The 16,294-nt window shown below is 42.6% G+C and overlaps 1 protein-coding gene across 1 annotated transcript in view; it reads left to right on the top strand.

Moving 5' to 3' along the window:
* Positions 1 to 16,294, top strand: part of LOC136645210 (deleted in malignant brain tumors 1 protein-like) — a 97,126-nt gene that overhangs the window by 69,216 nt on the left and 11,616 nt on the right. The window contains exons 15-20 of the mRNA XM_066621447.1: positions 5,062 to 5,109; positions 5,291 to 5,373; positions 5,989 to 6,329; positions 8,455 to 8,484; positions 9,676 to 10,024; positions 11,720 to 11,793. Of these exons, the coding sequence (XP_066477544.1) occupies positions 5,062 to 5,109; positions 5,291 to 5,373; positions 5,989 to 6,329; positions 8,455 to 8,484; positions 9,676 to 10,024; positions 11,720 to 11,793 (925 nt within the window). The remainder of the gene's footprint in view (positions 1 to 5,061; positions 5,110 to 5,290; positions 5,374 to 5,988; positions 6,330 to 8,454; positions 8,485 to 9,675; positions 10,025 to 11,719; positions 11,794 to 16,294) is intronic.

Genomic DNA, 16,294 nt, shown 5'->3' with positions numbered 1-16,294 from the left:
GGTACACATAACTGCAATCATCGTGAAGATGCTGGTGTCATCTGTTCTGGTGTGTCCCAGGCATATTTTCTTTATTCCAAAATCTATCCAGTTGCTCCTGCAATGATCTGAATTCTGTAGGAATGCTCATCAGAATTATAACATATTGCATAATAGCATCCACCTTTATAATAGGCAACTGTTCTGAAAACCAATGTTCTTACCTTTCCTTCTATGCCTCCTTTCCTGCATTTGATTCATTAGAGTTCAACAAAAAATGTCCATAAGCTAATAAATAGTAAAAAAGCTAAACACAAAAAGCTAAAAGCTAACACAAATTAATATTAGTTAGAAATTGTGGAATGCTTCCCTGGTTGAAGGTTTATGGTTGTTGCGGTTCCATAGTTTGCAATAATCTTTCTGAATTTTTTTTGCTTGCAGCTGCCACAACAACAGTTGGAACATATGGTAATTATGATTTGGTTTAATTTAATCCATGATTTCTGTGTCTGGGCTCTGACTTGAAATACGTACCCTCTCGCGTTCACTACTGTGTGATGCAGGGTGGATATTGGGCAGGAACAGAGTAGCCTTCGCACACCGCTGATATATGTTCATGATGGGTGTAATGGCTTGTGATACAACATATAAAACACCCAGGACTGATGCGGTTCATTTCCCTACTGTTATTCTACTATATTAATTATTTAGCTGCAATCTTCAGAGTTAAAATACTGCTATTTTTGCAAAATGAAGATAGTGAATTTCCCATTTACAAAGGTATCACAGCATCCAAAGGTCACAAGTTGATAATTTCTTTTTTTTAAGTGATTAATGAAACCACTACCCCTGCAATTCCAGATTAGCCAGAAGAGCCTTTGTCCGGTTCCAATTGAGGTTCTTGAACAATTCAGATCTTGCACCTGTCCCTACTTGGTAATTCTGTTCTCTACAACTGACTGGGAAGACTCTTGAGGATGCTAAGAGTTAATAGCAAGAGACATTCTTGGGTTTTGTTGCCAACCTGTTTGGAATTCTGTTCCATTTAATTTTTTAGAAGTTCGGTTCTGAACACAATAATTTCATTCTAAAAGTTTTGATACTTAAAATACAATTTTGAGATTGTATTATAAGTATTGTATTCAATAATACAGTTGGCATGATGAATTGACAAGAGATTTTGTTTATTTAAATATTTATTGTAAAACATCTTTGCCCCTCCTTTTCTTTCTGAAGGGAGGCACCAGATGCAGTTGCCCTCGAACAATACATGCAATATGAAAACATTCCAAAACAAAACAAAAGTAACTTATTAAACTGAAATAGGAAGTAAATTAGACAATGTTGTGATGGTTGATATTAGATCAGTTAAGTAATTCTGTTTAAGACATATCCAATAAATGTTACTATAGCAAAGGGGGCAATGCTAAGATCACCACTATTTTGTTCAACAGGGTTGTCACATGTGTATCACAATATATTGTCAGAAATATACCAAGATTATTGTATACAATGTTTTTCATGCTTTGCAAAAATTGGAACAATCTTTCGGCATGATGTCAAGAAAGTAGCTAGAAAAACAGGCTGACCTTGAGGTCCCTACTTTTTTGCACCCACATACCTTTTCTTGCTCTCTGCTTTCCATTTTTACTGGGTAAGCTGCTGAAAGGGAACAGAAACAGGGAGTTCTATTGGCTGCCACCATTCCAGGTAGAGCCGGGCCCAGGAACGGCAGGGCCCAATGTGAAACATTCCTGTGGGGGAAGGCACCCTCCCCGTGGGCCCTGCTCACCATACGGCTGCAGAGACTGCAGGCCCATTTGGGGCTTATTAGGCACAGAGGCTGGCAATCTCAGTAGGAGCCTTGGGTCATCCAGGCATGAAAAGGATTTAAGTAAATGTATCTGAATTTTCTTGCAGCTCCAAGACTAGCACCATTGACAACAAAAGGAACATAGGGTAATTTTTCAGACAGCGGTGGCTTCTTCCACCTCTCTGTAGTGACCAAAAACAGTCATAATTTTTTAACTAAAAGTCGACTCAATTTTTAATGATAGAGTGATAATAAGAGGTCATTAAGTACATGTATGAAATTTTTGGCATTGCCTGGAGATTTCAGCCTACAAGGAGTCTGTTTCAAGGACAAAAAAGAATGTGAAGGAGGAGTTGATACACCTCAGCCCTAGAGGATCCTCCTTCCTCCTTCTTTTCTTGAGGGCAGCTGATATTTTGTGGCCAATTTGAGGGAGGGGCTGTTTGAGTGCAGACAAATGTTGTATAAATTACAAAATACGCTTCAATGCAGTATTTTGATTTCAATGAAACTGTAATTTATTACATATTTTCTTTCTTTTGTTTATTACATGAAATCACAACGGTCACAGGACCCACTTCCACTGGTAAGGAACATTTTCTACTACATATAATCCTCTTCTCTGTGACTGGCTGGGAATGCTCTTAATCAGGCGTCTCCAAACCACGGCTCGGGGGCCAGATATGGCCCACAACAAGCCTCTGTCTGGCCCATAGCAAGCCTTTGGTCCTCTGCAAGTCTCTGGCCTGCTCAACCAAATGTGACCAGAGCTGTATATCTGGAGAGAGTTCTGAGGGCCAGGGAAGCCATGTGCATCCCCTCAGAATGCCTTCTAAAGGTCTAAGAAATCATTGTCCTGAAAAGCCAGAAGTAATGTTTTGGGCTGTCTGAATACCTTAGGCTTTCTGAGGCTTTCTAATGTATTTATGTAAATTTTATATTTAAAATTTATTTATTTTTCTGGCCCTTGACACCATGCCAGATATTTGATGTGGCCCTCTGGGCCTTAAAAGTTTAGAGATCCCTTGCTCTTGATGATGCTAAGACAGGACCACAAGAGACATTCTTGGGTTTTGTTGCCAACCTGTCTGGAATTCTGTTCCACTCAACTTTTCAGAAGTCCATTTCTGAACACAGCGATATCATTCTAAAGTTGTTGATACTTCTAATTCAATATTGAGATTGCATCATAAGTATTGAATTCAATAATTCAATGATTGAAATGATGAATTGGGAGATTTTATTTATTGTAAAACATTTTTGCCTCTCCTTTCCCCTCAAAATAGAGTAACCAGAGGCAGCCTGCCCTTGAGCAATACATGCAGTATAATAATATTCTTTTAACAAAATGACTTAAACAGAAATAGGAAGTAGATTAGACTATGTTGTGATGGTTGGTTTTAGATTAATCAGGCACCTCTGGTTAGTGCATATACTTTAAAATGCTCCTATAGCAAGGGAGGCAATGCTATGATCACCACCATTTTGTTCAACTGAGTTGTCACACGTGACATTCCAAATGTATCAAGATTATTGTCTACACTGTGTTGCATGTCTTGTACAGAAATAGAACAATCATTTGACATGATGTCAAATGTAGTAGCTGGAGAAAGCAGGGTGATTGTTTAGCACCTACTTACTTGCACCCACATACCTCTTCTGAGGTACCTGAAAGTCAAGGTATTTCTCTTTTCTTCTGTTGAAACACCCTCCTCCCAAGAGAAATTCAAGTGTTCTTATTTAAAATCAAAATCACAGTACTCCCATGTGTGCTCAGACATGAAAAACCACCAAATATTCCATGAAAATGGAGTAGGACAGCAGAAAGAAAATATTTGACTAAATTGGATACATAAAGTAGTAATGCCCAGCAGAGGAAACTGGGATGCAACTCCAGCAAACCATGCAAAACATCCAGTAAGCAACTGGGTCAGTGAAGTTTACAGACTGGCTTGGAGCAAAAAGAGCAAATTCAAAACTATTTCCCTAAACACATCTAGCATCTAGCAAGAAATACATCCCCTATTGCTAGCTACTCACATTTTCCCAAGAATCCCAATCCCTACACTTACTGAAGAATAAGCAGGATGCCTCCAGCAAACCAGCGCTAGATTTCATGGCAGACTGGGCAGAAACACACACAAAGGCGTATGCCAGTCTCATCCAGGCATGAAAAAGGACCCAAATAAACATGTCTGAATTTTTTCATGCAGCTCCAACAACACCACTAACACAATCAACAACCACCATAGGAAGATATGCCAATTCTTCTGACAGAGGTGGCTTCTTCCTCCTATCTTCCAATGAGTTCCGGGTGACTAAAAATAGACATAATTTCTTAGGAAAAAGGAGAACTGAAAATATGAGGTCATTAAATACACGTTTGACATTTTCAACATTGCCCAGCGATTTCAACCTCCAGGCAATGTGAACTTTCAAGGACGAAGCAGAAGGTGAAGTGGGAGATGATTCTCCTTGGCCCTGCTGGGTCCTTCCCTCCCTCTCCTTCTCCTCTTCACAGGGCAGTTAATGTTTCAGTGGCCACTGTGAGGAGCTGTTGGAGAGTGGATACAAATGTCCTTGTATTTAAATTACAAAATGTAATTTAATGAACATTAAAGTCAATGGACTGTTTTATTTTCAATGAAATTGCAATTCTTTGCATAATATTTTCTTACTTTGCTTTCTTCTTTCTTTAGTGCATGAAATCATAGGCACAGAACCCTACTCCACTGGTAAGGAACTTCTACTACATATCAGAGCACATCTGTTCAAAGCACAATTGGCTTCTTCCACCTTTGTTCACAAGAGTCCTCCTTAGTGATAATCGTAGACCGAAACTTTTTGGAAAATTGATCGCAACAATAAGAGGCCATGCAAGACAATTTTTATATTTGTATATCAGAAAGAAGGAAATGCATTTAAAAAGACCCACTACAAAGAAACTAGGAATAACTACGCGTAGTTCAGGGGTTGATTCCAGAATGCCGTGGTTAGGAAGTGCACCCATTCTTAAAGGAGAAGGAGATCTGAAAAGCCTCCATGATGGTCTATGCATCTCAGCCAGACAGGTTATTGATGCCCCAGTTGCCTCTTACATTTTCAAAACCACGGAAAATTGAGTCTGAAAAATGGCCTGAATATACAAACATGTGTTTTCTGAATACTAGTTAAAAATTGTGAAATGCTGAATTGGTGAAAGGCTTATGGTTGTGTTAGTTCCATGGCAACTTATTTTAAAATAAATTTCTCTGAATTTTTTCTTGCAGCTCCAACAACAGCACCAATACCATCAACGACAGCAGAAGCCAAATATGGTAATTCTATCTTGGTATAAGATTATGCATGCTTTCCATGTCTAGACTCAGTACTGAAACACATGCCCTGCTCACTCTCATGTGATTTAGAGTGGATCTGGGGCATGAGCAGGGTAGTTTCCACACACCACTGAGTGCATATCATTATGTCTCATTTAATCCATGTTTGTGATATGTGTAGTGGTATTACATCTAAAACATCCAGAACAGAGGCCGTTCATCCACCCAATGCTATTCTACTACAGCAAGTGGATGAAAGTCAAGGTATTTCTCTATATACTAATTCTTTAGCTACAATCTTTAGAGCTAAAATATCACAGTTATACTATACGGAAGTACTTGATGCAATTTCCTCTTTTAAAACCTACCACAGCATCTGAAGGTCACAAGTCAATAATTTGTTTTTCATTTCTTATTTAAATGATTAATGAAACTGATTCCCCTGCAATTCCAGATGAGTCAGAGGAACCTTCCAATGGTTCAAACACACAATCATTTAACTTCATTGTGGAAACTAGTCCAGCACAAATGCCATGTCCTGAACACCGTATTTTATGTTATTCATAGGATGAGGAGGGAGGGATTTCAGCTGTCTGTGGTAATGGACCTCACTGTTTTTGTGTGGCATTTACTGTTCTGTGGATTGCACTCAGAAGTTTCTTGTCAACATGATAAACAAAACATTCTTGGTCACACTCTTGAAGCCAAATGATAAAGGGAAGAACACATATTCCTACATTAGGGAAGTAGATGATTTCCTGCAAAATAGCCATTTTTTGCTCCTCTCATTCTTGAGTGAGAATGTTAAGTCTTTGCACAGTTCTCATGTTTTGTTTTGTTTTGTTTTGGTGGCTTATGTTGCCTTCTTTGTCTTTCAAGGACTGAGACTGGTAAATGGAAGAAACGGTTGCGAGGGCCGTGTTGAAATCTATGATGGAGGATACTGGGGGAGCGTTTGTGATGATGCCTGGGATCTCCGTGATGCCAATGTTGTGTGCAGACAGCTTGGATGTGGCAGGGCCATCCTTGCCCCAGGAAATGCCTATTTTGGTCAAGGCCCAGGCTCTATTTTCTTGGATGATATGATGTGCAATGGAACTGAAGAATACTTGTGGCAGTGCCCGCACAGAGGCTGGGGTGCACATAACTGCAATCATCGTGAAGATGCTGGTGTCATCTGTTCTGGTGTGTCCCAGGCTTATTATCCTCTACTCTTTCAAGTAGTCATTTATTGTGAAAACCTATCCTGTTGCTCCTGCAATTATTCTGAACTCTGTAGGAATCATAATCTGAATTATATTTGAATAGCAATAGAAGTGCCTTTCTAATAGAGAACTATGCTGAAAATCAGTGTATTATTTATATATTTATTTTATGCTGATACCAGGGGGCATGGCACTTTTTGAATGTATTCTATCACCCTTTTCCTGCCCTGTACTGCCCCCCCCCCCACTCTCCTTGGATTTACTCCAGCTAAATAACTAGTTTAGTTCCGAGGGGACCAATTGGAGGCCAAGCAGCCTAAAGGGAGGTAAGTAACAAAGATTTTTACTTACTTCTCCTACGCCAACTGGTTGCTCCCCCCATTGTGTGCAGTATGGGCTGGGAAAGAGTAGGATTGGGCCCCAGATTGTATCTTGAACCCATTGCATTGAAATTAATTTATTCAGGCTGCAGTCCTGTGTGCGCTTACTTGCAATCCCTTTGTACTTCTCAATAGACCTGAATAGTCTTGTTCTTTGGTCTCTTTGATTCATGAGTAAGTTGGCTAGAATGCATGATATCTCTGCTGGGTCATCTTATCCCTTCTCTCTATTTTGTTTGGCTATAAGTTTGACTACATTGAACTTAGTATCAGATACAATATTGCAGCAAGATTCTAATGAATGTGACTAATCAATGAATTAGTAAGAAGAATTTACAAATGCTTTCTCTTCTTTAAGATTCTGGGGCAGCTCTTTCTACATCAGGTAACTGGTTGTTTCTATCTATCTTTATATGTATTACTATCTTTATACCAGGGCCTATGAGAGGAATTTTATCAGGGGATACAAAATTTCTTTTGGACTCCTTCCCAAAGAAGGAGGGGGCAATGGGGGCAGGCAGAACGGGGGGGGGAATAGGGCAGGAGGAGGGTGCTGACAGCCACAACAGTCTTTGGAGCTCAGGTCTACTAAGTTTCTAGATGCAGAGCCCAGGTCTACCTGATCATGCGGCATTGGCAGCTAGGTAAAGTAATATGGAAATCCAAATGCACTCCTAAGTCTCTTAAATCTTTGAAATATAGAAATCGATTGCAGAAAATTAGCATCATCATATTTAGGCTCACACTAGAATGGACCAAGTGAACTTCTGCATCAGCTGTAGCCCCCCAGCTGGGTCCCTGAGCTTTGATACACTCCTTCATGGTTATGGGATCCACAGACCAAAGAGCTACTGTAGCAGGCCAGTTTCCTTCCAGATTTGACACTGTGTTAAGGAAGGTCATGGATGCATTCCTGGGTCTGGTGTATATGGCTTGCAGCAGCAGTTAACACTGCTTGCATGTGGTTGTGCAGCAGCATCAAGCGCAGGCAGTGGGTTCAGGTGAGAGAGGAAAATATCAGATCCCAGGAGCTTCCTGGGCCCCTCCTTTGGCTCCTGGGCCCCCTTTCTGATCCTGGGCCCAGGTACAAATTACCCCCTTTACCCCCCTCTCCTAGGCCCTGCTTTATACTGCTTGGTAGGCTTCTGCGTCACCTAACTGATCCCCATGTTTAGAAGTGAGAATGTCCTGCCTGGTTACATTGTGTAGCTAAAGAGGAGAACATGGCCATGTCATGTCTTGGCTGTAATTTAGTGTAAAACCATGCACCCTTCTCAAGTACCACTGACTTCAAGGGGATATACAGGTATTGCCCTGGATCCCACCACAAAAGACTTGAGATCATGTAAATAGGAGTAAATAAATATACAGTTTTTATATTTGTATATCTGTGAAAAGGAAATGCATTAAGAGAGACCCATTGTAAGGGAACTAGCAATAACTAGTTAAGGAACTAGTGCAAGAATGCCATGCCCAACATTGAGAAATCTTGCTAAAGGGGCACAGCCCTGAAAAGCCTCAGGGTTTGCCTGCCAGTCCAAGCAAGACAGGGTGATGCTGCTGCAATGGCCTCTTACATTGTCAAGGGCATGGCAAGTCAGGTCTCCAATATGGACAGCAAATACTGTGCATAGTGATTCCTTAATATTATAGTACGTAGTTAAAAATTGTGAAATGCTGCTTTAGTGAACGGCCTAAGGTTGTGTAGGTTCCATGGTGGGAGAGTTTGAAATGATCTTTTTTGTATATTTTGCTTGCAGCTGAACCACCACCATCAACTGGAATATATGGTAATTATGATTTGGTTTAATGTCATTCATGTTTTCTATGTCTGGGCTCTGTCCTGAAATACATACCCTGTTCACTCTCATGTAAAGGAGAGTGGAATTTGGGCAGGAGCAGAGTAGCAGAGTAGCATTGAGCAACCACTGAGTGCATATCTTTGTGGGCATTTTGGACATGTTTGTGATATGTGTAATGGACTGTGGTACGACTTATGTGTGTTGTTAGAGCCAGTTGATAAAGGGAAGAACACACATTCCTGCAACAGGAAAGCTGGTATTTCCTGCAAAATAGCTACCGTATTTTTTGCTCCATAAGACGCACTTTTTCCCCCAAAAAAAGTGGGAGGGGGGAAGTGTGTGCGTCTTATGGAGCGAATACTGCAAAGCTGCAGGCGTTCTCAGGGGAGCAGAGCCTCCTTGGCAGGTGCTTCTGCCCCTGACCAGGGTCTTGCCTTCGCTCAATGGTAATGCAAATGCAAATTGTAATGCAAATGCAGGCGCTCAATGGTAATGCAAATGTTCAGTGCTTAGTGACAATGCACTTGCAGAAAAATACTACAGTACCTCATTCTACCAGTGCAAGGATGATAAAGCAGAAAAGGCTAGCATATAAAATTCCTTTTAAACCAGAGGTAGTAAAATATGCTAAGGAGCAAGGAAACAGAGCAGTGGAGAGACATATTTTATTATTAATATATAATAATAATATACAGTATTTATATACCGCCTTTCTTGGTCTTTATTCAAGACTTTATTCAAGGCGGTTTACACAGGCAGGCTTATTAAATCCACGCAGGGATTTTTACAAATTGAAAGAAGGTTCTCTCTTTCAAGAACCACCACATTCAAGCTGTTACACTCCGATCTGGTTTAACATTCTGGCCTCCATCCTCCCACGCTCCGAGCAGTTGGAACAGCTCAGCTGTAGCTTGCCAGCTGCTTCAAGGTCGCACGGTGCCGGTGGCCTCGAACTGGTGACCTTGTGGATGTTAATCTTCAGGCAACGGAGGCTCTACCCTCTAGACCAGACCTCCTGCCCACTATTACACTATTTGGTTCAGAATATTTTTTTTCCTGTTTTCCTCCTCTAAAAACTAGTTGCGTCTTATGGTCAGGTGCGTCTTATAGAGCGAAAAATACGGTATTTTTCACTCCCCTCATTCTTGAATGAGAATGTTAACGTTTGCTATCAAACAGTACATGGTAAATGTGCAAGAAATGGTTCTCTTTGTCTATCAAGCACTGAGGCTGGTGAATGGAACAAACTCTTGCGCGGGTCGTGTTGAAATTTTTGACGGTAGATCCTGGGGTACCGTTTGTGATGATTCCTGGGGGCTCAGTGATGCCGAAGTTGTGTGCAGACAACTTGGATGCGGCCAGGCTGTCTATGCCCCAGGAAGTGCATATTTTGGGCAAGGCCTCCACCATATTCTCCTGGATGATGTGACGTGTACAGGGAGTGAGGAATACCTGTGGCAGTGCCCACATAGCGACTGGGGTGCACATAACTGTGGTCACCACGAAGATGCTGGTGTCATCTGTTCTGGTATGTCCTATGTTTCTTGCCCTCTACTCTTTCAGTAGTCATTTATTATGAAAAACTCTCCTGTTACTCCTGCAAGGATCCCAAACTCAGCAGGGATGCACATCAGAATATTAGCATATCTGAATAGCAATAGAAAGTTTGAAGTGTTTGTTCTCTTCCCCTGTACTTGTCATCCATTCTGAAAAAAACAGTGTTCCCTTTTTTCTATGCCTGCTTGATTCACCTGCATTTAGGGTGCAATCCAAACTGTCCTTTGGGCTGGCCTGGGAGGGTCGCAAACATGCCGTAAAGCACATTTGCGCCTCCTTGGGAGGAAGCCAGGCTGATGCTCTGAGAAGCGCCGGCCTGCAGAGGCTGATGGAAGCCTCCATGTCAGCTTCCCCCCAGCTCCTTGTGTCCGCTCGGATGAGCCGACGCAAGGACGAAAAGTAGGCATGGGGGACGGGGAGGAGGCGGGAGGGAGGGCGATGGGCGGCCCTGAGGGTGGGCAGATGGTGAGCAGGAGGCGGGGCTGGGATCCAGCAGTAATGCCGGATCCCAACCTCCGTTCCTGGGGAGTTCGGAGCAACTTCAAGCCGCTCCACTCTCCTTGGACTTCTGCCACCTCAGGAGGTGACGCAAGTCTGAGGAGACCCATAGGTGTCAGCAGCCCTTACCCAAGGGTAAGGGGAAAAGTTTCCCCCTGCCTCTGGCTAAGCCGCTTCTGGCTACAATCCTGCACTGAATACAGCGCAAGCCTCCTGGCTTGCCTGTTCCAGTGCAAGTCAGTATTATGCCCTTAATTCATTATAATTGTTCAGAATATTTAAACATTGGTTTTCAACAAAAACAACCACAAAGCTATTGACAGAAGAAAGGCATGAATGTCAAAAAATGGTTTCCTCTTCATGATCTAAAGAAGTCAGGAAGGACACACCCGCAAAAGGCCACTGGACAGATGCTCTGCTGTGATGAATAGGGAAAGTCCCTCTGCCCCTGCCCAGTGTTGCAGTATGACAACAAGACTGTAGATGAATATGTCTAACATGTATAATAAATGTTTAATAATGCCTCAGTGGTGGTCCAGCAGCCCCAGCCAGAAAGGCTGATGATGCATCAGTTGTCTCTTACATTTTCAAAATCATCACAAATTCAGGCCAGTCAAAGGGCCTGAAAATACAAACATACGTTTTGTGAACACTAGTTAAAATTTGTGAAATGCTGATTTGGTGAAAGGCCTACAGTTGTGTTGGTTCCATGGTGTCAGAGTTTGAAATAAATTTATCTGATTTTTTGCTTGCAGCTCCAGGAACATCAGAACCAACATCAACGACTGCAGGAATGTATGGTAATTCTGACTTGGTATAACATTATCCATGTTTTCTATGTCTGGGCTCTGTCCTGAAATATGTATCTGGTTCACTCTCATGTGAAGTAGAGTGGATGTTGGGCAGGAGCAGAACATGCCGTGGAGTGTGTATAATTGTGGGCATTTTGGACGTGTTTGTGATGTGTCTAATGGGTTGTGGCATGACATGTAAAAGTTCTTGGAGCCAAATGTTAAAGGGAGGAACACACATTCCTGCTTTTGGAAGTTGGTGGATTCCTGCAAAACAGGAATTTTTCTTTCCTATCATTCTTGAATGAGAATGTACATATATGCCACCAAACGACACATGGTAAATGTGTAATAAGTTGTCTTCTTTGTCTTTCAAGCATTGAGACTGGTGAATGGAAGGAACCGTTGTGAGGGCCTTGTTGAAATCTTTCATGGTGGATCCTGGGGTACCGTTTGTGATGATTCCTGGGGGCTTGATGATGCCAGAGTTGTGTGCAGACAGCTTGGATGCGGTTCGGCTGCCCTTGCCCCAGGAAGTGCCTATTTTGGGCAAGGCTTTGGCAATATTACCATGGATGATGTGACGTGCACAGGGAATGAGGAATACTTGTGGCAGTGTCCCCACAGAGGCTGGGGTGTACATAACTGTGTTCACAATGAAGATGCTGGTGTCATCTGTTCTGGTGTGTCTTATGCTTTTTCCCCTGAATTCTTTCATGTTGTCATTTATTGTGAAATCCTCTCCTGTTACTCCTGCAAGGATCCCAACTCAGCAGGGATGCACTTCAGAATTATAAAATATTTGTATAACAATAGAAAGATTTAGGGCCCAATCCTATCCAACTTTCCTGTGCTGATGCAGCTATGCCAATGGGTTGTGCACTGCAGTCTGTGGTAGTGGGGCAGTCCTGGAGGCCTCCTCCTCAAGTTAAGAGAATATTTGTTCCCTTACCTTTGGGTTGGATTGTGGCCGCATCGATGCTGGAAAATTGGATAGGATTGGACCCTCAAGCATTTGTCCTCTTCCTTTATAGTTGTTGTCCACAGTGGCGTACAAATGGGGGCTCGGGGGGCCCCGGGTGCCAAGCTGCGGAGGAGTGACCCCACTAGTGATTAAAATAGCTAAAATCGTGGTTATTAGGAATAATACAATCATGTTATATACCATTCACATGTAATTTACAGCAGAATGCAATGAAACAAACTGGTGTGAAGTATCTCCATTCTATCAAAAATTATGGCCAAAAAACCAGAAAACAAAAATACAACTTTCTTATGTTACAAAAAGTAGATTTTCTTAACTTAAATGAGACTGATTACCAGTGAGACTGATTATTTGAAGAGCCAATGAGATGTTATTATGACATAGCATTAAACCATGTTAATAAGGTGTCACCTGCGGTGGGGGGGTGTGTGACCAAAAATTGTGGAAATTGTGGTTTTTAGGAATAATTCCATCATATTATATACCATTCAATGCGTAATTTACAGCAAAATGCACTGAAATGAACCACATTTAAATATCTGTGTTCCATCAAAAGCTGTAGCCAAATAACCAGAAAAGGAAACACAGTTGCCTTATGTCACAAAAAGTGGATTTTCTTAACTCAGGATTGACCAATGAGCCTGAGTGTTATGAGAGCTTACAGAGTCTTATAATGACACAGCATGGAACCAATAAGATGTTATCATGATTCAGCTCCCTTTTCCTTGTATCAGAGCGAATACTCAAACTCCTATTCAGTTGTGTGAGTGTTATCAAGTTGGCCACTAGTTTTGTGTTGGTTACTGATTGGTTTGGTAACCTGTACTGTTCTGTAGCTAAATAAATAAACAAACAAACAAACAAACAAACAAATAAATAAATAAATAGGGGTGACATCATGAGTTACCAGACTGGGTGACACCAACCCTAGTGATGTCACTGTGGTAAGTTGGGTGTTGTTGGTCACTGACTGACAGCCCAATCCTATGCATGTCTACTCAGAAGTAAGTCCCATTAGAGTCAATGGGGCTTAGTCCCAGGAAAGTGTGGATAGGATTGGGCTGTTAGATGACTTTAAAAGTGGATTCTTAACATTCATGGTGGACTATAGTCTATCAGTAGTTCTTAACCATGATGGCTACATTGAACTTCCAGATGCAGGGGCAGTATGTCACTGAGTAAGAGAATGATCCAATGTTTGTGTTTGGGGAGGGGGCATTTGCACTCTGAACTCCAGAGCGCAGGTCAACCAGGTGGATACACCTGGGCTCTGAGTTGAATTTTGGCCTCTGTGGCTGAAGTTTGCTTGGTGGGTAGATCTGGACTCCGGCCTGGACTTGGAGCCCAGATCTGCCTGCTGAGTGGGCTCCCATTTTGACTGCCCTCTGCAGCCATCTTTTCCCAATAAGTAGACCTTGGCTCCTGGTTAAACTTTGGCCTCTGTGGCTGAGGTTTGCTGGGTGGGTAGACTTGGGCTCCCACCTGAACTTAAAGCCCAGATTAATTAATTTTATTGTATGGGGAGGGGGGTGTCAAAAATATATGGACCCTGAGTGTCAAATGATCTAGCTATGACACTGGTTGTCCATTCTGAAAACAAGTTTTGCTTTCCTTTTTTTTTCTACCCTTGCTTACTGATTCACCTGCTTTTAATTCATTATAATTATTAGAATTTTTAAACTGTGCTTTTCAAGGGAAAAAAAAAAAAGCCACAGAGCAATTGATATGGGAAAGAAGTGACTGACAGAAAAATGGTTTCCTCTTTCAAAGAAACTCATGATCTAAAAAGACAGGAATGTCACACCTGCAAAGGGCCACTGGGACAGATGCTCTGCTGGGATGAATAGGGACAGTCTCCATGCCCCTGTCCAATGTGAAGTCAGCCAGCACTTAAAAGGTGTATTTTGACTTATTAACACTGGTGAGACATGGAAAGAAAAATTCACTAACCGCTTAGGCTACTGGTGGGAAGCCATGTAGATTCTGTACTTTGTAATAACTAGATGTAATTACAACTTTCATAAGATAAAGATGGCTTAAGTCAGGAATTAATGTCAGCTGAACACTAATCTGCATATTGAATTCATTGCAGGGAATTGGTCCAGGTTGATTACCCCTTATCCAGAATTTCAAAAACCAGAATGCTCCAAATCCAGAACCTTTTTGAGTGCTGACATGACATAACATGACCTCAGGAGCTAGCTGCAATGCATTCGTAACAGAACAAAAAATCATGGTTCAATGCATACAAACTATGTTTCAGGCACAAAGGGCACAATCTAAACAGCCATTTGGACTGGTGCAAGTCCCTTGCGTTGGCCCAAGAGTGTCACAAAAGTGCTGTAAAGCACTTTTGTGCCACTCTGCAGGGAGTGCCACTCTGTGCCACTCTGCACAGACATGCGCCGGCCTCCCCGTACCACTGCAGGCCCCAGAGGATGGGTGAGTTCAATCGGCTGAGCTCAACCCACTCAGGAGTTGGGGGGGGCATGGGGAGAGAGGCATTTCGGGGTGGGGGAGGGTGGGCGGTGGGCATTTGCAGGGGCAGATGGGCAGGGAGTGGGAGGCAGGGCTAGGATCTGGCAGTAATGCTGAATCCTAACCCCGGGCGGCCCGGAGCAGTCCCAGACTGCTCCGATTTGCACTACCTCTTGAGGTGGTGCAGATCCGAGTAGCCTCATTGGGGCTGCTGTGGCTTTACCTGGGGAAAGGGGAAGTGATTCCCCTTGCCCCGGGCTGAGCCACTTTCAGCCCCAATCCTGCCTTGGATGCAGCAAAGGCTCACCTGCCTGCCTGCCCCGGGACAGGTTAGGATTTCACTGAAAATTATTTTAAAATATTGTATTTTACTTGTATTACTTTCAGGTTATGTGCATAAGGTGTACATGAAACATAAATGAATTTTATGTCTAGATTTGGGCTTCATCCCCACGATATTAAGTATTGTGGATAAGGGATACTCAACCTCTATATCTAGGATGCAATCCTATGCATGTTTACTCACAAGTAAATCTCATATAAATCAGTGGGACCTGCTTCTATGTAGTGGTGCATAGGCTTGGTTTGACAGTCTATGATAATTTCCTAAGTTGATTATTAGGAAGCAAAATATTTTTGCAAAGTCATCCGTCCCTTGTCAATTGTTGGCTGGTCATAGTCTTGTCTACAATGAATTTAGCATCTGATACAATAGTGCATCAAGATTCTAATGAATGTATGTAACTAATATATTAGTGAGAAGAGTGTATAGTACTAATGTTTTCTCTTTTATTTTACAACTCAGAAGCTGCTGTTTCTACACCAGGTAATTGGCTGTTCCATTCTGTGCTTCCATTTATTGCTTATTATACTGCTTGCCAACCCTCTACTGCAGCAGATGATCTCCATGTTTGAAAATCCGTATGTCCTGCTTGGTTAATATGTGAAAATGAAAAGATCATTGACATGTATGTCACCACTGTAATTTAGTGTGCACTGGTGTGTCACTACCAAATGCCACTGAATTTGATAAGATACACAGCACAATCCTATCTTGCGCTAAAACAGGCAGGCCAGGAAGCCTGCGCTGTATCCAGCGCAAGATAGGGGCCCAAAGTGGCTCAGCTGGAGGTAAGGTTTCCCCTTACCCTTGGGTAAGCCACTGCAGCCGCTGTGGGTCTTCTCAGACTTGTGCCACTGCCGGAGTCCCAGCCAGGTCCCAGTCCCACCTTCAGCTCCTCATCCACCTGCCCCCAGGACCGCCATCTGCCCACCCTGGAACGCCTCCCTCCTGCCTCCTCCTTGCCCTCTCCAGAGCCTTATGTCGGCCAAGCTCAGCTGACCCAAGGCTCCCCCATGAAGCTGGCACCTCAGCAGGCCAGTGCGCGTCCCTGCGCCAGCCCAGGCGACTCCCAAAGAGGCACAAATGTGCTTTATGCACATTTGCAACCCTCTTGGGCTGGCGCAAGGCACTTGCGCCAACCAAGGG

Source organism: Tiliqua scincoides, chromosome 3 (genome assembly GCF_035046505.1).
Source record: "Tiliqua scincoides isolate rTilSci1 chromosome 3, rTilSci1.hap2, whole genome shotgun sequence".
NCBI lineage: Eukaryota > Metazoa > Chordata > Lepidosauria > Squamata > Scincidae > Tiliqua > Tiliqua scincoides.
Note: the sequence above shows the minus strand (reverse complement) of the source record. Positions and strands in the feature narration are given on the sequence as shown.